We start from the raw sequence: 24,341 nt of genomic DNA on the forward strand, positions 1-24,341 counted from the left end.
TTCTCGTCAATCTATTTCCAGTTTTGTGCCATGTTGCTGAACAGCCAGTATTGCTGTTCAGTCCTGTACACTGACTGTATATACAGGGATAACAAGAGGACAAAGCCTTGAAACACTCCACTTACAACGGGGCTTAACCCATCAGGGCTTAATCCCAATTTTTGGTACCCAAGTTTCCTGTCAGATAGTCCGCAGAGTCCCACCGGGCTCTGTGGGCTCTAATATTCCTGGTGACCATTAAACTAGTCACCTTGTGCTCTACGCTACCCGCACACTGTATAGGCTCAGTCGCAAGCATAGTGACAATGTGTATATATATATATATATATATATATATATATATATATATATATATATATATATATATATATATATATATATATATATATATATATATATATATGACAATGTCAGACCACGGAGGAAAAATGAAACAGAAAATTTCCTTAAGCACTTTCGTATATTAAATACATCTTCAGAAGGTCTTCTGAAGATGTATTTATTACGTCTTATACATCTTCATGAAGATGTATATTAAATACATCTTCAGAAGGACCTTCTGAAGATGTATTTAATATACGAAAGTGCTTAAGGAAATTTCCTGTTTCATTTTTCCTCCGTGGTCTGACATTGTCATATATATATATATATATATATATATATATATATATATATATATATATATATATATATATATATATATATATATATATAATACCAGCCACCCAGGCCGTAGTCACTCCCATATACCTGACTTTTTGTTGAAATTGATCGGTTTTCTCCCCTAATCTAAACGACTTTGAGAGGTAGTTGGTTTGTGGAACAGATTACCGGGTAACGTAATAGACATTGGATTACTTGATTGTTTCAAGCGTAGGTTAGATATGTATAATATACACTTTTTGTAGTTTAATGAATTTTTATGTTATCATGATCTTATGCAATGACCTGGAATGACCTAGTTAACCTCCTTCAGGTCGGCTGGGAGCATAACGGGACCCGCCTGAGCATCTCCGGGCCTCGGGGAGGAGTGAGCATCCACACGGAGGCTGCGGGGCGGGTGGTGACGTCCCGGGTGTCCGTGGTGAGGGCGGCGCCGCCCGACGCCGGCAACTACAGCTGCCGCCCACACGCCGCCCTCCCCGCCACCACCACAGTCTTCATTGTCGACGGTGAGTGCTTCGTCGGGAGGGAGAGACGTCCTCGTGAAGCCCCTGACGTCTTCCTCGGCCGCGGGGACGCTAAGCCCCGAAATCATCTCAAGATAACCCTGTCAATTCCAGTGAGGATTTTGTAGGTAGTGATCATGTCTCCCCTCACTCTTCTGTCTTCCAGTGTCGTAAGGTGTATTTCCCGCAGTCTTTCCTCGTAACTCATGCCTCTTAGTTCTGGGACCAGTCTAGTGGCATACCTATGAACTTTTTCCAGCTTCGTCTTGTGCTTGACAAGGTACGGGCTCCATGCTGGGGCCGCATACTCCAGGATTGGTCTTACGTATGTGGTGTACGAGATTCTAAACGATTCCTTACACAGGTTCCTGAAGGCTTTTCTGATGTTATGTGTGTGTGTGTGTGTGTGTGTGTGTGTGTGTGTGTGTGTGTGTGTGTGTGTGTGTGTGTGTGCGTGCGTGCGTGCGTGCAAGAATATGGGCAATGAACTAGGTACGAGGATGAAGAGGAAAATATTACATTTTTAATTTTAATGAGTATATAATTGACTGCATATTCAGATTACAGTTATTAATATAATATTAATAATTATAGTAAAACTAATAATAATAATAATAATAATAATAACTGTATAATGATTAAATCAAACCATGAAAATAATTATTTATTAAGGATATTTTATACTCTACAAATAAATTCATAGGACCTTCAGAGACGCTATACAATATGATCAGAGGACACTAAATATAACAGTCGCTGAGAAAACACAAAATGGAAACATTTTAACACTGGAAAATTTTATATTGGAGAAAACGAGGGACCGCAGTCCACTGGAGATAGCGAGAAGTGTCAAGCAGCGAGGGGTTGAAAATTTGTGAAATGTGAGTATTTTGAAGTTTCGTTCTTCGTGAAAAGCAGAAAACCCAAATATTTTAGCATTCTGGGTTTCACGCCCCAGAATACCACACCCCTTGTGTCTATACACGTGTGAACATCAACAACACAGGATTGTTGTATTCTTGTAGTGGGACTTTAGAATGGTGGTATATATAGCTATATGAAAATCTCAAGGGCAATACATAGGGATCGAACCCGCATCCCTGGCATCCTCAGTGATGTGAGTTTACGTATCTATGGAGTATAGATACCTAAACTCCCCCATACCCCGAGAACACTTTGAAATTCAGGACACTGGCAGATCTGGGAATGGATGCTGGGAGATCAGCGAATGCAGTACTTTTTTTTTCCGAGCACTAGTCAGCGTTATATGAACTGCATAACACATCTGGATACGTGAAGCGAAGCTAGAATGAGTTGTAATAACTGTTGATCTGTCTCGAGGGCGCTCGGGAAGAGTTGGAATGTCTTAGGTCTCAGTGCTTACGGTCTAAAACCCCAGCACATGAAACAAATGCTGAACCCGGCGCTTGGAGATGGCGCAAAGGCCCTTCTAGTGGAACTTACCAGATTCTCCAACGTGTGTTTGGCTGGCGGCATCCCTGAGGATATCAGGCTTATCTTTTATTGAGAAACACTCTGTGCTCTACAGAAGAAGGATGGGGGCATACCCCCGACGCCTCGTAGCAGTGAGATCTATCAGCCAGGAAGCAGCCACCTTGCTGAAACCTAATCAGCTCGGGATTGGGATCCCCCTGGGCTGTGAAGCTACAGCACATGCAGCGCGGGCTTACATTGCTGATCCCTCTGACCAGAATGCACAAGTAAAGCTTAACTTCATAAATGCCGTCAATCAAGTCAGAAGAACAATCCTCAGGACTGTACACAACCATTTCTTTCCCCATTACCCATTCATCCGATCGTGCCACAGTGAGGGCTGAGAGGGAGGTACACAACCTCCTCTTAGCCCTCCACCTTTTCTGCTTAACTATCAAAGAGGTCACTGATAGTCTGACAAGCGAGCTAAACATCTGGTACCTGGATGATGGCACTCTCGCCGGAGCCCCGGATACCATTTTGGAGAATATAAGGAAAATCCAGGAGCAAGGAGCAGCCTTGGGCCTCATTCTCAATGCATCCAAATGTGAAATAGTCTCCCGCAACCCAGACATCACCGGCCACATAAAAACTGTTCTTCCAGACATTCTCGTTGTCGAGCCACCGGACTGCCCCCTCCTGGATGCCCCCATTGGCCCACGAGCAACCGAGGAGGTCCTGGAGGCAAACATCACTGACCTAAAGAGAATGCTGGACAGAATTGACAAGATTGATTCCCATGATGCTCTCTTCCTCCTCACAAGAGGCCTATCTCTCCCTTAGCTGACTTACTTTCTGAGGTGTTCTCCATCCTACAACAACCCTCAATTAAATGAATATGACACCCTTCTGAGGTCCATGCTGATGAAAGTCCTGAACCCTCCATTGGACGACTCTCAATGGGAGCAAGCAACCCTCCCTGTAAGACTCGGCGGCCTTGGTGTCCGCACAGTCTCCTAGATTGCTCTACCAGCCTTCCTTTCTTCCTTCCATACATCGTACGACTTTGAAAGAGATATCCTATCCGAACCCCTGAGTGATTCAGCAGGAATACACGATCCTGCTTACACTGAATGTTCAAATCAGTGGGATGCTCTTGTAGCCTCAGCACCCATCATAGATTCAACAAAAAACACAACCAATCAAGCTGGGACCACCCACTAGTGGAAAAAATAGCTGATACCATGCTCAACGCTGCAACATCAGATAAGGAGAAAACCCGCCTCAGAGCAGTGCCTGCCTCCCCCCCCCCCCCCATGCAGGGTACTTCCTTCTGGCAGTACCAATGTCGGCAAAAGGCACGTGTCTAGCTCCAGGATCCCTTCGCGTAGCAGTGGCCCCCCGCCTTGGTGCTCTAATTCACACTGAATACAAGTGTATTTGCAACAGGGTGGAAACAGACCAATGTGGACTGCATGGGTTGTATTGCGGAAGCACAAAGGGCTGGCATGCAAGACACAACGAGGTCAATGACATCATCAAGAGGAGCCTTGCCTCAACTCAGTGCCCAGCGGAGAGAGAACCTCGCATCCTAGGGGGGGGGGCCAAAACCCGGATGACCCCGCACTTCACCCAGATGGCATCACAATATATTCCTGGAAAAGGGGCAGACAGTTGGTGTGGGACTACACGTGTGTATCCACCCTGGCTGACACCTATATATACTTCGGTGCTGATCAAGCAGGTGGGGCGGCCAACCACAAGGAAACAGTAAAATTAATCAACTACAGGCGACTGGAAGGTCAATACACCTTTGTTCCCATAGCGTCTGAGATGCCTGGCCCCTGGGGTAAGAGCGCCTTGGGATTCCTCAAAGAATTGGGTTCCAGGCTCATTGACATCACCAGAGACCCAAGGGTTGCCAGTTTCTTGTCCCAGCGCCTCTGTGTGGCGATCCAGAGGAGAGACGCCTGCTTCGTCCTCGGTTCCCGTCATGAAGATCTCCAAGAGATCCATAACCTTTAAACAATCATTGTATTAACTAATTTAAATCTTAATTGTAACCTTTAAATGTTTAATAAAGTACAAAACACAAAAGGAAGAGGGAGGTAGGAGAAAAGAACATGGAAACTGTACTAGATGGGATCAAAACATCCCTTCTAATGTGGTATGTGTGCTTTCCTCCGAGGCTAAGGGTCCCCCTTCATCCAGCCAGAGGTGGTACTCCGTTTTATATATATATATATATATATATATATATATATATATATATATATATATATATATATATATATATATATATATATATATATATAATATATATATATATACCATATATTCACAATACACAATGGAGTCGAGCCTTTACCTAATCCCATGGTGGACGAGGCTTTCGAGGCGGAGGTGAATAGTCCATGAACGGTACGGAGGATTAATCCGGATTGCCGAATTGCCAACTAGGCTGCCAACGTCTGATTTCCCCGGGCTGGTGGTCACCCATCCAAACACTTGCCAAAGGAGCGACGCTAGTATTGATACTGGGGGTATGTGTGTGTAGTGTTTGGAGTGTGTGTACTCACCTAGTTGTACTCACCTAGGTGTGCTTGCGGGGGTTGAGCTCTGGCTCTTTGGTCCCGCCTCTCAACCGTCAATCAACAGGTGTACAGATTCCTGAGCCTATTGGGCTCTATCATATCTACACTTGAAACTGTGTATGGAGTCAGCCTCCACCACATCACTTCCTAATGCATTCCATTTGTCAACCACTCTGACACTAAAAAAGTTCTTTCTAATATCTCTGTGGCTCATTTGGGCGCTCAGTTTCCACCTGTGTCCCCTTGTGCGTGTGCCTCTTGTGTTAAATAGCCTGTCTTTATCAACCCTGTCGATTCCCTTGAGAATCTTGAATGTGGTGATCATGTCCCCCCTAACTCTCCTGTCTTCCAACGAAGTGAGGTTTAATTCCCGTAGTCTCTCCTCGTAGCTCATACCTCTCAGCTCGGGTACTAGTCTGGTGGCATACCTTTGAACTTTTTCCAGTTTAGTCTTATGCTTGACTAGATATGGACTCCATGCTGGAGTCCATATCTAGTCCCCCAGGTCTTTCTCTCTCTCTGACTCTTGAAGTATTTCATCTCCCAAATGAAACCTTGTATCTGGTCTCCTGCTTCCTACCCCTATCTTCATTACGTTACATTTGCTTGGGTTAAACTCTAACAGCCATTTGTTCGACAATTCCTGCAGCTTGTCCAGGTCTTCTTGAAGCCTCAAGCTGTCCTCCTCTGTCTTAATCCTTCTCATAATTTTGGCGTCGTCAGCAAACATTGAGAGGAATGAGTCTATACCCTCTGGGAGATCATTTACGTATATCAGAAACAGGATAGGTCCAAGCACAGAGCCCTGTGGGACTCCACTGGTGACTTCACGCCAATCTGAGGTCTCACCCCTCACTGTAAATCTCTGCTTCCTATTGCTTAGGTACTCCCTTATCCACTGGAGCGCCCTACCAGTTACTCCTGCCTGTTTCTCCACCTTATGCATCAACCTTTTATGTGTGTGTGTGTGTGTGTGTGTGTGTGTGTGTGTGTGTGTGTGTGTGTGTGTGTGTGTGTGTGTGTGTGTGTGTGTGTGTGTGTGTGTGTATGTACTCACCTAGTTGTACTCACCTAGTTGTGCTTGCGGGGGTTGAGCTCTGGCTCTTTGGTCCCGCCTCTCAACTGTCAATCAACAGGTGTACAGGTTCCTGAGCCTATTGGGCTCTATCATATCCACACTTGAAACTGTGTATGGAGTCAGCCTCCACCACATCACTTCCTAATGCATTCCATTTGTCAATCACTCTGACACTAAAAAAGTTCTTTCTAATATCTCTGTGGCTCATTTGGGCACTCAGTTTCCACCTGTGTCCCCTAGTGCGTGTGCCCCTTGTGTTAAACAGCCTGTCTTTATCAACCCTGTCAATTCCCTTGAGGATCTTGAATGTGGTGATCATGTCCCCCCTAACTCTTCTGTCTTCCAACGAAGTGAGGTTTAATTCCCGTAGTCTCTCCTCGTAGCTCATACCTCTCAGCTCGGGTACTAGTCTGGTGGCAAACCTTTGAACCTTTTCCATTTTAGTCTTATGCTTGACTAGATATGGACTCCATGCTGGTGCCGCATACTCCAGGATTGGTCTGACATATGTGGTATATAATGTTCTGAAAGATTCCTTACACAAGTTTCTAAAGGCCGTTCTTATGTTAGCCAACCTGGCATATGCTGCTGCTGTTATCCTCTTGATATGAGCATCAGGGGACAGGTCTTTCGTGATATCAACCCCCAGGTCTTTCTCTCTCTCGGACTCTTGAAGTATTTCATCTCCCAAGTGATACCTTGTATCTGGTCTCCTGCTTCCTACCCCTATCTTCATTACATTACATTTGCTTGGATTAAACTCTAACAGCCATTTGTTCGACCATTCCTGCAGCTTGTCCAGGTCTTCTTGAAGCCTCAAGCTGTCCTCCTCTGTCTTAATCCTTCTCATAATTTTGGCGTCGTCAGCAAACATTGAGAGGAATGAGTCTAAACCCTCTGGGAGATCATTTATGTATATCAGAAACAGGATAGGTCCAAGTACAGAGCCCTGTGGGACTTCACTGGTGACTTCACGCCAGTCTGAGGTCTCACCCCTCACTGTAACTCTCTGCTTCCTATTGTTTAGGTACTCCCTTATCCACTGGAGCGCCCTACCAGTTACTCCTGCCTGTTTCTCTAGCTTATGCATCAACCTTTTATGGGGTACTGTGTCAAAGGCTTTCCGACAGTCCATAAAAATGCAGTCCGCCCACCCTTCTCTTTCTTGGTTAATCTTTGTCACCTGGTCGTAGAATTCTATCAATCCTGTAAGGCAAGATTTACCCTCCCTGAACCCATGTTGATGGGTTGTCACGAAGTCTCTTCTCTCCAGATGTGTTACCAGGTTTTTTCTCACAATCTTCTCCATCACCTTGCATGGTGTACAAGTTAAGGACACTGGCCTGTAGTTCAGTGCCTCTTGTCTGTCACCCTTTTTGTATATTGGGACCACATTAGCAGTCTTCCATATTTCTGGTAGGTCCCCCGTTTCCAGTGACCTATTATACACTATGGAGAGTGGTAGGCAAAGTGCTCCTGCACACTCTTTCAATACCTATGGCGAGATTCCATCCGGCCCAACAGCTTTTCTCACATCCAGCTCCAATAGGTGCTTCTTGACCTCATCTCTTGTAATTTCGAACCTATCCAAGGTCACCTGGTTTGCTGCCACCTCTTCTAGCGCTGCGACATCTCCCTGTTCTATTGTAAAGACCTCCTGGAACCTTTTGTTGAGTTCTTCACACACCTCTTTGTCGTTCTCTGTGTACCTGTCCTCGCCCACCCTAACTTTCATCACCTGTTCCTTCACTGTTGTCTTCCTCCTGATGTGACTGTGAAGTAGCTTGGGTTCGGTCTTGGCTTTATTAGCTATATCATTTTCATACCTTTTCTCAGCTGTTCTTCTCACACTGACATACTCGTTCCAGGTTCTCTGGTATCTCTCTCTACTTTCTGGTGTTCTGTTATTACGGAAGTTCCTCCATGCCCTTTTGTTCTGCTCCTTTGCTTTCATACATTCCTTATTAAACCACGGATTCTTCCTTTGCTTCTCTGTTTTTTCCTGTCGGGCTGGGACAAACCTGCTTACAGCCTCCTGACATTTTTGGGTGACATAGTCCATCATGTCTTGTACGGACTTGGTTCCGAGTTCTGTGTCCCAATGTATATCCCATAGGAATTTATTCATTTCCTCATAGTTTCCCTTTCGGTACGCCAGCCCTTTGGTTCCCAGTTCTTTTTTGGGGGTGATAATTCCCAGCTCAACCAGGTACTCAAAGCTCAATACACTATGATCACTCATTCCCAAGGGTGCTTCCAACTTAACTTCCCTTATATCCGACTCATTTAGGGTAAATATCAGATCAAGCAAGGCTGGTTCATCCCCTCCTCTCATTCTTGTCGGTCCCTTGACGTGTTGACTTGGAAAGTTTCTTGTTGCCACATCCAGCAGCTTAGCTCTCCATGTGTCTGGGCCTCCATGTGGGTCTCTGTTCCCCCAATCTATCTTCCCATGGTTGAAGTCTCCCATGATTAGAAGTCTGGATCCGTTCCTGCTAGCCACAGAAGCTGCTCTCTCTATTATATTGATGGTGGCCAAGTTGTTTCTATCATATTCCTGTCTGGGTCTTCTGTCATTTGATGGGGGGTTACATTTTATATAAAATTATAATATGACTACTATTATAATTTTCTGTCTTCCAGTTGCTATGGTGCCTGAAATGTAGTCACTGAAACCTTCACAGTTCTGAATTACCATCTCTTCGAAACTCCAACCTTCTCTTAGTAGCAGAGCTACACCACCTCCTCCTCTCCCTTCTCTCTCTTTCCTCACTACATAGTAGCCCATAGTGTGTGTGTGTGTACTCACCTAGTTGTACTCACCTAGTTGTGCTTGCGGGGGTTGAGCTCTGGCTCTTTGGTCCCGCCTCTCAACGGTCAATCAACAGGTGTACAGATTCCTGAGCCTATCGGGCTCTGTCATATCTACACTTGAAACTGTGTATGGAGTCAGCCTCCACCACATCACCCCCTAATGCATTCCATTCCATGTCAACCACTCTGACACTAAAAAAGTTCTTTCTAATATCTCTGTGGCTCATTTGGGCACTCAGTTTCCACCTGTGTCCCCTTGTGCGTGTTCCCCTTGTGTTAAATAGACTGTCTTTATCTACCCTATCAATCCCCTTCAGAATCTTGAATGTGGTGATCATGTCCCCCCTAACTCTTCTGTCTTCCAGCGAAGTGAGGTTTAATTCCCGTAGTCTCTCCTCGTAGCTCATACCTCTCAGCTCGGGTACTAGTCTGGTGGCAAACCTTTGAACCTTTTCCAGTTTAGTCTTATCCTTGACTAGATATGGACTCCATGCTGGGGCTGCATACTCCAGGATTGGCCTGACATATGTGCTATACAAAGTTCTGAATGATTCTTTACACAAGTTTCTGAATGTCGTTCGAATGTTGGCCAGCCTGGCATATGCCGCTGATGTTATCCGCTTGATATGTGCTGCAGGAGACAGGTCTGGCGTGATATCAACCCCCAAGTCTTTTTCCTTCTCTGACTCCTGAAGAATTTCCTCTCCCAGATGATACCTTGTATCTGGCCTCCTGCTCCCTACACCTATCTTCATTACATTACATTTGGTTGGGTTAAACTCTAACAACCATTTGTTCGACCATTCCTTCAGCTTGTCTAGGTCTTCTTGAAGCCTCAAACAGTCCTCTTCTGTTTAATCCTTCTCATAATTTTAGCATCGTCCGCAAACATTGAGAGAAATGAATCGATACCCTCCGGGAGATCATTTACATATATCAGAAACAAGATAGGTCCGAGTACAGAGCCCTGTGGGACTCCACTGGTGACTTCACGCCAATCGGAGGTCTCACCCCTCACCGTAACTCTCTGCTTCCTATTGCTTAGATACTCCCTTATCCACTGGAGCACCTTACCAGCTACACCTGCCTGTCTCTCCAGCTTATGTACCAGCCTCTTATGCGGTACTGTGTCAAAGGCTTTCCGACAATCCAAGAAAATGCAGTCCGCCCAGCCCTCTCTTTCTTGCTTAATCTGTGTCACCTGATCGTAGAATTCTATCAAGCCTGTAAGGCAAGATTTACCCTCCCTGAATCCATGTTGGCGATTTGTCACGAAGTCCCTTCTCTCCAGATGTGTTACCAGGTTTTTTCTCACGATCTTGGCTGGACCAACAGCCTTTCTAACTTCCAGATCCAGCAGGTGTCTCTTGACCTCCTCTCTCGAAATTTCGAACTCCTCCAAGGCCGCCTGGTTTACCTCCCTTTGTGTGTGTGTGTGTGTGTGTGTGTGTGTGTGTGTGTGTGTGTGTGTGTGTGTGTGTGTGTGTGTGTGTGTGTGTATACATGTGTGTGTGTGTGTGTGTGTGTATACATGTGTGTGTGTGTGTGTGTGTGCACTCACCTAATTTTACTCACCTAATTGTGCTTGCGGGGGTTGAGCTTTGGCTCTTTGGTCCCGCCTCTCAACTGTCAATCAACTGGTGTACAGATTCCTGAGCCTACTGGGCTCTATCATATCTACATTTGAAACTGTGTATGGAGTCAGCCTCCACCACATCACTTCCTAGTGCATTCCATTTATTAACTACTCTGACACTGAAAAAGTTCTTTCTAACGTCCCTGCGGATCATTTGGGTACTTAGTTTCCACCTGTGTTTCCTTGTTCGATTATCCCCCCGTGTTAAACAATTTATCTTTATCTACCCTGTCCATTCCTCTTAGAATTTTGTAGGTAGTGATCATGTCTCCCCGAGCTCTCCTGTCTTCCAGCGACGTGAGGTGCATTTCACGCGGCCTTTCCTCGTAACTCATGCCTCTTAGTTCTGGGACTAGCCTAGTGGCATACCTCTGAACTTTTTTCCAGCTTCGTCTTATGCTTGATAAGGTACGGACTCCATACTGGGGCGGCATACTCCAGGATTGGTCTTATATACGTAGTATACACACACACACACACGCGTAATGATTTCGGGGCTCAACGTCCCTGCGGCCCGGTCCCCAACCAGGCCTAATTATAGTCTCCACTTAAGGAACACAACACTGAACTTAAGGTATAAAGATATGGCATAAGATTGCATCAGAGATACTGCATTAGTTCATCGACTCTCGGTCGTCCAATTGGTACAGTGCACACACACACACACACACACACACACACACACACACACACACACACACACACACACACACACACACACACACACACACACACACACGCACACACACACACACACATACATACATACACACACACACACACATCCAGACCTGTCCCCTGAAGCTCATATCAAGAGGATAACAGCAGCAGCATATGCCAGGTTGCTGTTGCACACACACACACACACATACATACATACACACACACACACACATCCAGACCTGTCCCCTGAAGCTCATATCAAGAGGATAACAGCAGCAGCATATGCCAGGTTGGCTAACATAAGAACGGCCTTTAGAAACTTGTGTAAGGAATCTTTCAGAACATTATTTACCACATATGTCAGACCAATCCTGGAGTATGCGGCTCCAGCATGGAGTCCATATCTAGTCAAGCATAAGACTAAACTGGAAAAGGTTCAAAGGTTTGCCACCAGACTAGTACCCGAGCTGAGAGGTATGAGCTACGAGGAGAGACTACGAGAATTAAACCTCACTTCGTTGGAAGACAGAAGAGTTATGGGGGGACATGATCACCACATTCAAGACCCTCAAGGGAATCGACAGGGTTGATAAAGACAGGCTATTTAACACAAGGGGCACACGCACTAGGGGACACAGGTGGAAACTGAGCGCCCAAATGAGCCACAGAGACATTAGAAAGAACTTTTTTAGTGTCAGAGTGGTTGACAAATGGAATGCATTAGAAAGTGATGTGGTGGAGGCTGACTCCATACACAGCTTCAAGTGTAGATATGATAAAGCCCAATAGGCTCAGGAATCTGTACACCTGTTGATTAACGGTTGAGAGGCGGGACCAAAGAGCCAGAGCTCAACCCCCGCAAACACAACTAGGTGAGTACACAACACTACAAGGCTATCCACAGGGCCAAGTGTGTCCCCAGTCCTTCACAACTCACAATAAGAGTTCACAAATTGCACTTACAAGCAGTTTTATCACTTCCATATCTCTCCCAAATACCACTTACGTAAACCTGGGGAAAAAACGCTGGCCCCTTTGAAATATAAAACATCGAACGCCGGTTTAAAGACGGGGTTTATTGCCTCCCTGACAGGGAGGGGGGGGTTAGATAAACCCTTCATGGGGGGGAGGGGGGGGGAGCAGTGGAGGTAAAGAGCCAGTGACGTGATAGTGGAGGTTTTATTGGCCTCTTTGTTTGGCATTGGTGACCCTCAGACATGACTCTTGCTGGCCTCTAAGTGCTCTGGTGTCCCTCATGTTAATGGCTACGCTTCTGCCTTTGTTGTTCTTGCTGGTTGGAAGGTGTTTATATTGGAAGGTGAGGGTGTTGGCTTTTGGGGGAGGTAGCTTGTGTTTCTTTCTTCGGGGAGGAGGGCTTCCAGGATTCTGGAAGTCCTTATGGGTCCGTGATTTTGGAAGGGATTGTTTCCAGGATTCTGGAAGCCCTTATGGGTCCGTGATTTTGGAAGGGATTGTTTCCAGGATTCTGGAAGTCCTTATGGGTCCGTGATTTTGGAAGGGATTGTTTCCAGGATTCTGGAAGTCCTTATGGGTCCGTGATTTTGGAAGGGATTGTTTCCAGGATTCTGGAAGTCCTTATGGGTCCGTGATTTTGGAAGGGATTGTTTCCAGGATTCTGGAAGTCCTTATGGGTCCGTGATTTTGGAAGGGATTGTTTCCAGGATTCTGAAAGCCCTTATGGGTCCGTGATTTTGGAAGGGATTGTTTCCAGGATTCTGGAAGTCCTTATGGGACCGTGATTTTGGAAGGGATTGTTTCCAGGATTCTGGAAGCCCTTATGGGTCCGTGATTTTGGAAGGGATTGTTTCCAGGATTCTGGAAGCCCTTATGTGTCCGTGATTTTGGAAGGGATTGTTTCCAGGATTCTGGAAGTCCTTATGGGTCCGTGATTTTGGCAGGGATTGTTTCCAGGATTCTGGAAGCCCTTATGGGTCCGTGATTTTGGAAGGGATTGTTTCCAGGATTCTGGAAGCCCTTATGGGTCCGTGATTTTGGAAGGGATTGTTTCCAGGATTCTGGAAGCCCTTATGTGTCCGTGATTTTGGAAGGGATTGTTTCCAGGATTCTGGAAGCTTGAAGTTCAGTGTCTTTGTGAAGCGTTTCTTCGACCGCCAGACAGCTTTGTTTACGTGTGTTCTATACACTCTTCTACACCCGTCTTGGTACCCACACAAGGTGTACCAGAAGACAGGATGTCCTTACACCTAAACAACAAATGATATCCAGGCGAAATGCGATTCTCAATCGACTTGAGAATGATCCAGGACGGACCGAAACGTCGTCGTCCCTTCACCTTCTAGTGTGTGGTCTGGTCTACAAATCATATTTACAGTTACAAGGAAATATTGGAAGAGCGGAGGACGCCTCGACGCGGGTGCCCGCTAGACGTGAAAATTATGTCATTGGGTGTAATGAAAGGACATTGTCATATAATTGACCATTTACATTACAATTGGCGCAGCAGGTGGTGGAGCGGGGCCCAGAATACCGGATCATATCACACCCATTACTTGCCTAATAGAGAGTAATAATATTTGAATGGGTTTCCTAATAATATTATATTTTAATGGGTTTCCCAATAAAATTATATTTTAATGGGTTTCCTAATTGAATTATTCATTTTATCTAATAAAATTAGGGTGTTTTTTATTTATGTGAAATGTGACGTGCTTTACCAAAAAGAGGCGAGTGTTTATACAGCTGTATAGAGGATGTATTCGTCCCATAATACAACATGGTGCTGTCATATGCATCATAATTTTTGTATGAATGAGGTTAAGCTTATGTGGCCGGCCCTTGACAGCCGGCAGGATGGCCATTTGACTGTTGAGAATGCTGAACACAGTAGGCCAAAGATACTTAATAACATCTTCCACCCCGAAGGTAATAACAGTGTTCAGTGTTCCTCTCAGTGTTCCTCTCAGTGTTCCTCTCAGTGTTCCTCTCAGTGTTCCTCTCAGTGTTTCTCTCAGTGTTCCTCTCAGTGTTTCTCTCAGTGTTTCTCTCAGTGTTCCTCTCAGTGTTCCTCTCAGTGTTTCTCTCAGTGTTCCTCTCAGTGTTCCTCTCAGTGTTCCTCCCAGCCCTCGCCTCTCCCTCATTTAGAACCTTCGGGGGGAACACACTTACCTGCAACACCCTCTTCACTACACACACACACCTGTCCCCCACACTTCCCCTGGTCACACACTCAGTTGCCATAGTTCATCCTAGCTCCACCAGGCCAGCAGTGGCCATTGTCAGCACACCGTAGCGTCAACACATAGCGTCAGCACACCGTAGCGTCAACACATAGTGTCAGCACACCGTAGCGTCAACACATAGTGTCAGCACACCGTAGCGTCAACACATAGTGTCAGCACACTGTAGCGTCAACACATAGCGTCAGCACACTGTAGCGTCAACACATAGTGTCAGCACACCGTAGCGTCAACACATAGTGTCAGCACACTATAGCGTCAACACATAGTGTCAGCACACCGTAGCGTCAACACATAGTGTCAGCACACCGTTGCGTCAACACATAGTGTCAGCACACTATAGCGTCAACACATAGTGTCAGCACACCGTAGCGTCAACACATAGTGTGAGCACACCGTAGCGTCAACACATTGTAGTGTCAGCACACCGTAGCGTCAACACATTGTAGTGTCAGCACACCGTAGCGTCAACACATAGTGTCAGCACACCGTAGCGTCAACACATAGTATCAGCACACCGTAGCGTCAACACATAGTGTCAGCACACTGTAGCGTCAACACGTAGTGTCAGCACACCGTAGCGTCAACACATAGTGTCAGCACACCGTTGCGTCAACACATATCACGCAGAAGTTTCATTACATCACGCAGTCACATTACATCAGTTTCATTACATCACGAAGTCACATTACATCACGCAGAAGTGCAAGGACGCAGCAAACAAGTTTGTCCCAGTCCAAAAGGAAAACAGAGAAATGAAGATGAGAAACCCATGGTTTAATCAAAGATGTAGGCTAGCTAAGCAGCAAAGTAAAAGGGCATGGAGAAACTATAGGAATAACAGGACACTGGAGAGCAGAGAAAGATACCAGAATGCCAGGAATGAATATGTCAGGATGAGAAGAGAGGCAGAAAGACAATACGAAAATGACATCGCAAGCAAGGCAAAGACTCAGCCTAAATTGTTGCATAGCCACATTAGGAGAAAAACAACAGTAAAGGAACAGGTTATGAGATTAAGGATAGGGGCGGAAGGATTCACTACAAATGACAAGGAAGTGTGTGAGGAATTGAATAAGAAATTCCAGGAGGTCTTCACCTTAGAACAAGGAGAAATTCCAGAGGTAAGTGAGGGAATAGCTAACCAGGAACCACTGGAAGAGTTTGAGATTACCAGTGGGGAAGTAAGGAAGTGTTTACTAGAGTTGGACGTGACGAAGGCTATAGGCCCAGATGGAATCTCCCCTTGGGTTCTAAAGGAAGGAGCAAGAGAACTGAGCCTACCACTCTCCATAGTGTATAACAAATCACTGGCAACAGGGGAACTGCCAGATACTTGGAAAGCAGCTAACGTAGTCCCGATATACAAGAAAGGGGATAGACAGGAGGCACTGAACTACAGGCCAGTGTCCCTAACCTGCATACCATGCAAGCTGATGGAGAAGATTGTGCGAAAAAAACTAGTGGAGCATCTGGAGCGAAGGAACTTTGTAACACAGCATCAACATGGGTTCAGGGATGGCAGGTCCTGCCTCACAGGGTTACTTGAATTCTACGACCAGGCAACAAAAATAAGGCAAGAAAGAGAAGGGTGGGCAGATTGCATATTTTTGGATTGTCAGAAAGCCTTTGATACAGTGCCACACAAGAGGCTAGTGCGAAAGTTGGAGATGCAGGCTGGAGTGAGAGGGAAGGTACTCCGGTGGATAGAGGAATACCTAAGCAACAGGAGACAACGAGTCTGTGTGAGGGGTGAGGTCTCAGATTGGCGAGACGTCACAAGTGGAGTCCCGCAGGGGTCAGTCCTTGGACCTATACTGTTTCTGGTATATGTAAATGATCTCCCAGAGGGTATAGATTCGTTCCTCTCAATGTTTGCCGACGATGCAAAAATTATGAGGAGGATTGAAACAGAGGATGATAGTAGGAGGCTACAAGATGACCTGGATAGACTGAGTGAATGGTCCAACAAATGGCTGTTGAAGTTCAACCCGAGTAAATGCAAAGTAATGAAACTAGGCAGTGGAAACAGGAGGCCAGGCACAGGATACAGAATAGGAGATGAAGTACTTAATGAAACAGACAGAGAGAAAGATCTAGGAGTTGATATCACACCAAACCTGTCTCCTGAAGCCCACATAAAGAGAATAACGTCTGCGGCATATGCGAGGCTGGCTAACATCAGAACGGCGTTCAGGAACCTGTGTAAGGAATCATTCAGAATCTTGTACACCACATATGTAAGACCAATCCTGGAGTATGCGGCCCCAGCATGGAGCCCGTACCTTGTCAAGCACAAGACGAAGCTGGAAAAAGTCCAAAGGTATGCTACTAGACTAGTCCCAGAACTAAGAGGCATGAGTTATGAGGAAAGGCTGCGGGAAATGCACCTCACGACACTGGAAGACAGAAGAGTAAGGGGGGACATGATCACAACCTACAAAATCCTCAGGGGAATCGACCGGGTAAACAAGGACGAACTTTTCAACACTGGTGGGACGCGAACAAGGGGACACAGGTGGAAGCTGAGTACCCAAATGAGCCACAGAGACGTTAGAAAGAACTTTTTCAGTGTCAGAGTAGTTAGCAAATGGAATGCATTAGGAAGTGATGTGGTGGAGGCTGACTCCATTCACAGTTTCAAATGTAGATATGATGGAGCCCAATAGGCTCAGGAATCTGTACACCAGTTGATTGACGGTTGAGAGGCGGGACCAAAGAGCCAGAGCTCAACCCCCGCAAGCACAATTAGGTGAGTACAATTAGGTGAGTACATAGTGTCAGCACACCGTTGCGTCAACACATAGTGTCAGCACACTGTAGCGTCAACACATAGTGTCAGCACACCGTTGCGTCAACACATAGTGTCAGCACACTGTAGCGTCAACACATAGTGTTAGCACACTGTAGCGTCAACACATAGTGTCAGCACACCGTAGCGTCAACACATAGTGTCAGCACACTGTAGCGTCAACACATAGTGTCAGCACACCGTTGCGTCAACACATAGTGTCAGCACACTATAGCGTCAACACATAGTGTCAGCACACCGTAGCGTCAACACATAGCGTCAGTACACCGTAGCGTCAACACATAGTGTCAGCACACCGTAGCGTCAACACATAGTGTCAGCACACCGTAGCGTCAACACATAGTGTCAGCACACCGTAGCGTCAACACATAGTGTCAGCACACTGTAGCGTCAACACATAGCGTCAGCACACTGTAGCGTCAACACATAGTGTCAGCACACTGTAGCGTCAACACATAGCGTCAACACATAGCGTCAGCACACTGTAGCGTCAACACATAGTGTTAGCACACTGTAGCGTCAACACATAGTGTCAGCACACCGTAGCGTCAACACATAGTGTCAGCACACTGTAGCGTCAACACATAGCGTCAACACATAGCGTCAGCACACTGTAGCGTCAACACATAGTGTCAGCACACTGTAGCGTCAACACATAGTGTCAGCACACTGTAGCGTCAACACATAGTGTCAGCACACCGTAGCGTCAACACATAGTGTCAGCACACCGTAGCGTCAACACATAGTGTCAGCACACCGTAGCGTCAACACATAGTGTCAGCACACCGTAGCATCAACACATAGCGTCAGCACACCGTAGCGTCAACACACCGTAGCGTCAACAGAGTTAATGGACATAACAATTAGTATGTCACATTAGAGTACCCATTGAGTATCTTTATTCCCCGCAGGTAAATATTATATAGGACAGTTGACGTGGATGCTGAGAACAACTCTCTACTCTTCCTCATCTCTTTCCTCCGCATTTTATCCAATATTTGCAGTCATATTTAGCATTGTTGTTGCAGAGGTGCGCTTGAGACACAGTCAAGACATAGACACAAGCATAGAGTGGGTCAGGGACAAAGATTGTGACACAGAGGAGAAATGATACACGACTTAGAATCAAACGAGAACACCAAAGACATCGAAAGAAACAAAGCGTTCCAGTACTCTATTATTCCTGAGGAGTAGGAGGCCATTGGTTGAAAGGAATTATTGTAAAAAAAAACGGTTCTCAACGAGCAGAGTTGGTGTTTTGACGATGTAGTTGCTAATGAGGACCTTGTTTTGCCTGCAGAACAGTTTCCAGCGGCTATGCATCACGAGAGTAGAGCTTGGCGCCTTTCTGGACCCGGCGCCCTCGTCCTCAACCTCCTCCTCCTCCTCCTCCACGCTAGATGATGTGTCTGCCAATCAGAACTCGACGTTTTGTACAACTCTGTATTTTGTATGGGGCTGCTGTGGCGGATCCTAGTGTTTACTTCGCATTTCCGCACGGATATGGAGGTGATGAGTATCATATATGTGAGAAATGTATATTATATATACTGTCTAACTGTATTTGTGTATTAATTCTTGATTAATATAATGTATTACAATCGTCTTAGTGTTTTATTGATGGAGTTATGGAGAGTCCTTAAAAATATGCCGGTACTTTTGAGCCTTTTGTTGCTGCCAGATTGTCTTAGTCATCCACAGGGGCCAGATTCACGAAGTAGTTACGCAAGTACTTACGAACGTGGTACATCTTTCCTCAATCTTTGACGGCTTTGGTTACATTTATTAAACAGTTTAAAAGCATGAAAACTTCCCAATCAACTGTTGTTATTGTTATAAACAGCCTCCTGGTGCTTCGCAGCTCATTAACTGTTTAATAATTGTAAACAAAGCCGCCAAAGATTGAGAAAAGATGTATCACTTCGTAAACACTTGCGTAACTGCTTCGTGAATCTGGTCACGAATAATACATCGTATTTTGACGTATAACCTCCCCCCCCCCTTAGGTCAAAGACTGATATACTGTAAATCATAGTGGCTGGCCAAATTACCATGACGTCCCGTTTTCTATGTGTGGGTCCTCGGTGAGGTTAGGTTCGGGCCATTTAGCTTAATAGTTAGTGGCGTTGTGAAGGCTGGAGAGGACGCCCCGCAAAGTGTGTGGGGAGACGCAAGTCTACAATTACCCAGAAAATCAGGATATTCTAAGATGTGAGTGATTGTTAGCGGAACAAAGCAGTTCTGAGTGGCTAAGGACCTCGTCTTGCTGAAGTGGCGTCAGTCGCGAAGGAACACACACAACTGAGCTCTTCAAACTACAGATGATGTTGTTTAAGACTCAGCTACTGAGAACTAAAATTTCCAAGTAGCACGGGCTATGGTGAGCCCGTGATGGACTTACCTGGCACAGGAGCGGGGCTGAAACTTACTACAGGTGAGCGGAATAAGGTATAAGGAAAGGTACTAAGATGAGAGGTCCCGAGAAGCTGAACTATCGTGGGATTTGTACAATGAAAGGTGTACTTTGGTACTGAAGATTAATGCCAGCACAAGAGGTGGCACGGGCATGAATAGCCCCGTATATAGTTGGTAGAGATGTTTGGAGTGAACTTACGGGCTATTCATGCCCGTGCCACCTCTTGGGTGGCTTAATCTTTATCAATCAATTGGAGTGAATCAGGGTGCAGTTGCACCTCCACAGATCTCCAGTATCAGCTTTTGATACTGGTAATGGCTCAAAAGGGCCACCACTTACGGGCTGTTCATGCCCGTGCCACCTTTTGGGTGGCATAATCTTCATCAATCATCTTCATCAATCTTGGAGTAAATGTGATCTTTGGTCGTGTAACAACTTGAAGTGTCTTGATATAATTTGCTTGTAAACTACCACTCGTTTAAAGAAAATGCATTTAGCTTCGTTTACTTGAATGCAAGTTTTTAATCTAATCTGCTCAATATACCTGACTGTCAGTATGTATCAGACTGTGATGAATGTCTGATCAATATATCCGAGCAATACGTCTCACCGATCAATATATCTGGGAAGCTAAGTACGGCCAATAAACGACTTCTTACACACACACATATATATATATATATATATATATATATATATATATATATATATATATATATATATATATATATATATATATATATATATATATATATATATATATATATATATATATATATACTGAGTGAAAGTTCTTAATCCGCCTTCATCATTATCTGTGCTGACAGAGAAAGTATCTGTGTGCCGGGGGAGGGAGGGAGGTATATGAGTGGTGAGAGTGAAGGCACAGCTACCCACCCTGGCGGTGGGCAGGACTCTCCCGGGATAAGAATATCGGGTCTGGGTGTATCAATTTCACGGGTGCGACCTTGGCGCGATTACGATGGGGTGCTAGGGCCCCCCCCCTGGCCCCCCCCCTGCCCCCCCCTGGCCCCCCCCCCTTGCCCTGAGGTATTTGTTACGGTTTTCTTCTTTCCCTCCCTCCCTCTCCTCTTTCTCACCCCCCCCCCCCCTTGCCTCCCTTCCCACTTTCTCCGTCCCTCACTCCATTCGATCCCCTTCCATTTACCCCCGGGTCTTGCACCTCGGCCCCCCTGCTCTCATCTCCATCTAGCATTCCAGTCATTCTCCCTTTCCTTCCCCTCACCCCCTTCCCCTCAACCCTCAGTCTCTCCCCACGTTCCCAAACCCCCCTCCGCCCCCCCCCCTTAACCCCCTGACCCACCTGGAGGGGCTTGAGATGAGGGGTAACGCCCCATATTAAGGTGAAAATGGACCCTCAAACACAACAAATTGCAACCAATTACAGTTAACGCCACCAGGAGCACCGCTGAGGTTGTTCAGACACGGGGTTACCGAAGGAAGAGGGGAGGGAGGGGGGAGGGAGGGGGGAGAGTAGAGGGAGAGGACATGAGAAAAGTGAAGAACATAAGTGAGAAGAAGGAGGAATGAGAGCCGGTTAAAATAACCAATGTAATAGATCAAATTACGGACCAGTTTCCCCCCAGCACGAGACATAAGAATATATTATTATTATTATATATTCCAAAATAATATTAAACCACAGACTGTGGAGGCGCGTGGTGGTGGTGGTGGAGCGAGAGTATAACACCAGACTACATGGGTTGTGAGTCAACAGCGGAGCCCACTCAGCCATGACCCCTGACCCCCTTGACCTCGGCGTTAATGTCATGACATCAAATGCGCAGTTGGACGCCACGGAGACGGGTCGAATGCGTTCGATAAGTCTCTAACACACTGGTCTAGAAGACTGGATGTTACAGTTGAGACTCCCAGTGATATACTACGCCCCCTCATGGACAACGTATGCTAGATTGGCCAACATAAGAACTGCCTTTAGAAACTTGTGTAAGTAATCGTTCAGGACCTTCTGTACCCCGTATGTCAGACCAGTCCTGGAGTATGCAGCTCCAGGCTGGAGTTCATGCCTAGTTAAACACAAGACAAATTTAGAGAAGATTCAGAGGTATGCCACCTGGCTAGTCCCAGAACTGAGTGGTATGAGCTACAAGAAAAGGCTACAGGAGCTAAACCTCACGTCCCTGGAAGACGTGAGCCTTGTCTATGCATGACAAGGGGAGACATGATAACCACGTACAAAATTCTCGGGGGAATTGACAGGGTGGACAAACACAAACTATTTAGCACGGGTGGAACACAAACAAGGGGACACAGGTGGAATCTTAGTACCCAGATTAGCCACAGAGACATTAGAAATATTTTTTTTCAGTGCCAGAGTAGTTAACAAATGGAATACATTAGGCAGTGATGTGGTGGAGGCTGACCCCCATACACAGTTTCAAGTGTAGATTTGATAGACGCCAGAATCTGTACACCAGATGATTGACAGTTGAGAGGCGGGACCAAAGAGCCAAGGCTAAACCACCGCATGCACAACCAAGAATAAAACAGTTACAAGGATCAGAAATAGAAGGTCCCTACCCTGGAAACACAAACCGAAACTGTCTCTATTTTCCGCTTGTTACAACTTGTAATAAAGTTGTTACATCTTGGCTTAACGTGTTTATGACGTATTAGAACGTTGTTACAACTTGATATATTGGTTGTTATAACTGGTTAGGAGGTGTTAAAACTTGTTCGAACGTTGTACCAACGTCGTAGTTTCGGTGTGTGTTTGGCGGGCTAGGACTCAAGATCACATTTAAACGGCACCTGTCTATCCCCCCCCCCCCATTCTTTTCACCAAACACAGCTGAAACTGGCTCCTCCCAACATGAAGAATACATCACCCATGGGAAAATGAGTAGTAGGAGCCATGAGGATGCAGACTACTAAGCTACGATATCCCCAAAAGCAATGCAACCGAGATTAACTGAATCCTCTACGGCGCCTCGTAGCCTGGTGGATAGCGCGCAGAACTCGTAATTCTGTGGCTCGGGTTCGATTCCCGCACGAGGCAGAATCAAATGGGCAAAGTTTCTTTCACCCTAAATGCCCCTGTTACCTAGCAGTAAATAGGTACCTGGGAGTTAGTCAGCTGTCACGGGCTGCTTCCTGGGGGTGGAGGCCTGGTCGACGACCGGGCCGCGGGGACACTAAAAAGCCCCGAAATCATCTCAAGATAACCTCAAGATAACCTCAAGATAACCTCATAAGGCCGCCTTGCTTTTGACAATGTCGTGGTGTGGTGGTGTCAGGCGTGGGCGTGAGGGTATCCAGTGTGCGGGTTCGAGTCCCCTCTCATGGCTCTTACTGATTTCCCCATTGGTATCTCACGTTAAGGGGATTTCTCTGTTGGGCGACAACCCTTGCCAGTCAGAGCAAGACAGGGAAGATGAGCCTCAGCAAACAAGGTTTTAAATAATACATATTTCTGATAGAAATCCGGAGCCCATGACACTAGGTTGGCTGTCCGCCTTGCTGACACCAGGCTGGCTGTCCGTGTTGCTGACACCAGGCTGGCTGTCTGTGTTGCTGACACCAGGTTGGCTGTCTGTGTTGCTGACACCAGGCTGGCTGTCCGCCTTGCTGACACCAGGCTGGCTGTCTGTGTTGCTGACACCAGGTTGGCTGTCCGCCTTGCTGACACCAGGCTGGCTGTCTGTGTTGCTGACACCAGGTTGGCTGTCCGTCTTGCTGACACCAGGCTGGCTGTCCGTCTTGCTGACACCAGGCTGGCTGTCCGTGTTGCTGACACCAGGTTGGCTGTCCGCCTTGCTGACACCAGGCTGGCTGTCCGTCTTGCTGACACCAGGCTGGCTGTCCGTCTTGCTGACACCAGGTTGGCTGTCCGCCTTGATGACACCAGGTTGGCTGTCCGCCTTGCTGACACCAGGTTGGCTGTCCGCCTTGCTGACACCAGGTTGGCTGTCCGCCTTGCTGACACCAGGTTGGCTGTCCGCCTTGATGACACCAGGTTGGCTGTCCGCCTTGCTGACACCAGGTTGGCTGTCCGCCTTGATGACACCAGGTTGGCTGTCCGCCTTGCTGACACCAGGTTGGCTGTCCGCCTTGCTGACACCAGGTTGGCTGTCCGCCTTGCTGACACCAGGCTGGCTGTCCGCCTTGCTGACATATATTGTCTCTCAATAGACGTGTGTTCCCACATGAGGAATGTCTGATCAACATTACATCTAGGACCTTCTGAGGCGAGAGGTGTGGGGCACATGTTCTTGACTTATCAACAGGACAAGATACATCAACAGTATTACGGGTTATTCATGCCCGTGCCATCTCTTGGGTGGCTTAATCTTCATCAGTCAATCAACAATCAGCAACACTCCCTCATGTTCAATTACTTAAAAAGTCGGTGTGAAGAGTTCTACTCCCGCGGGATCTTCATTTTATTGCGGTGATAACATGATCAGTAAGGCTGTTGCTTGCAGCGACCCGCACTCATGCATGTCCATCACAGCCCGGATAATCC

At 46.4% G+C, this 24,341-nt stretch overlaps 2 protein-coding genes across 2 annotated transcripts in view; one reads left to right on the forward strand and one right to left on the reverse strand.

Annotated features, from left to right (window-relative positions):
* The window catches only part of LOC138373334 (uncharacterized), a 77,024-nt gene extending 58,001 nt beyond the window's left edge, over positions 1-19,023 (forward strand). Inside the window, exons 5-6 of the mRNA XM_069339527.1 lie at positions 977-1,172; positions 18,719-19,023. Of these exons, the coding sequence (XP_069195628.1) occupies positions 977-1,172; positions 18,719-18,822 (300 nt within the window). The 3' untranslated portion in view covers positions 18,823-19,023. The remainder of the gene's footprint in view (positions 1-976; positions 1,173-18,718) is intronic.
* Positions 19,024-23,192: 4,169 nt separating this feature from the next.
* Positions 23,193-24,083, reverse strand: LOC138373335 (uncharacterized protein DKFZp434B061-like). The gene has a single exon (XM_069339528.1). The coding sequence runs from the start codon at positions 24,081-24,083 to the stop codon at positions 23,193-23,195; it is 891 nt and encodes a 296-aa protein (XP_069195629.1).
* Between the last annotated feature and the right edge of the window lie 258 nt (positions 24,084-24,341).

This window comes from Procambarus clarkii, chromosome 42, assembly GCF_040958095.1.
Source record: "Procambarus clarkii isolate CNS0578487 chromosome 42, FALCON_Pclarkii_2.0, whole genome shotgun sequence".
In the NCBI taxonomy this organism is placed as follows: domain Eukaryota; kingdom Metazoa; phylum Arthropoda; class Malacostraca; order Decapoda; family Cambaridae; genus Procambarus; species Procambarus clarkii.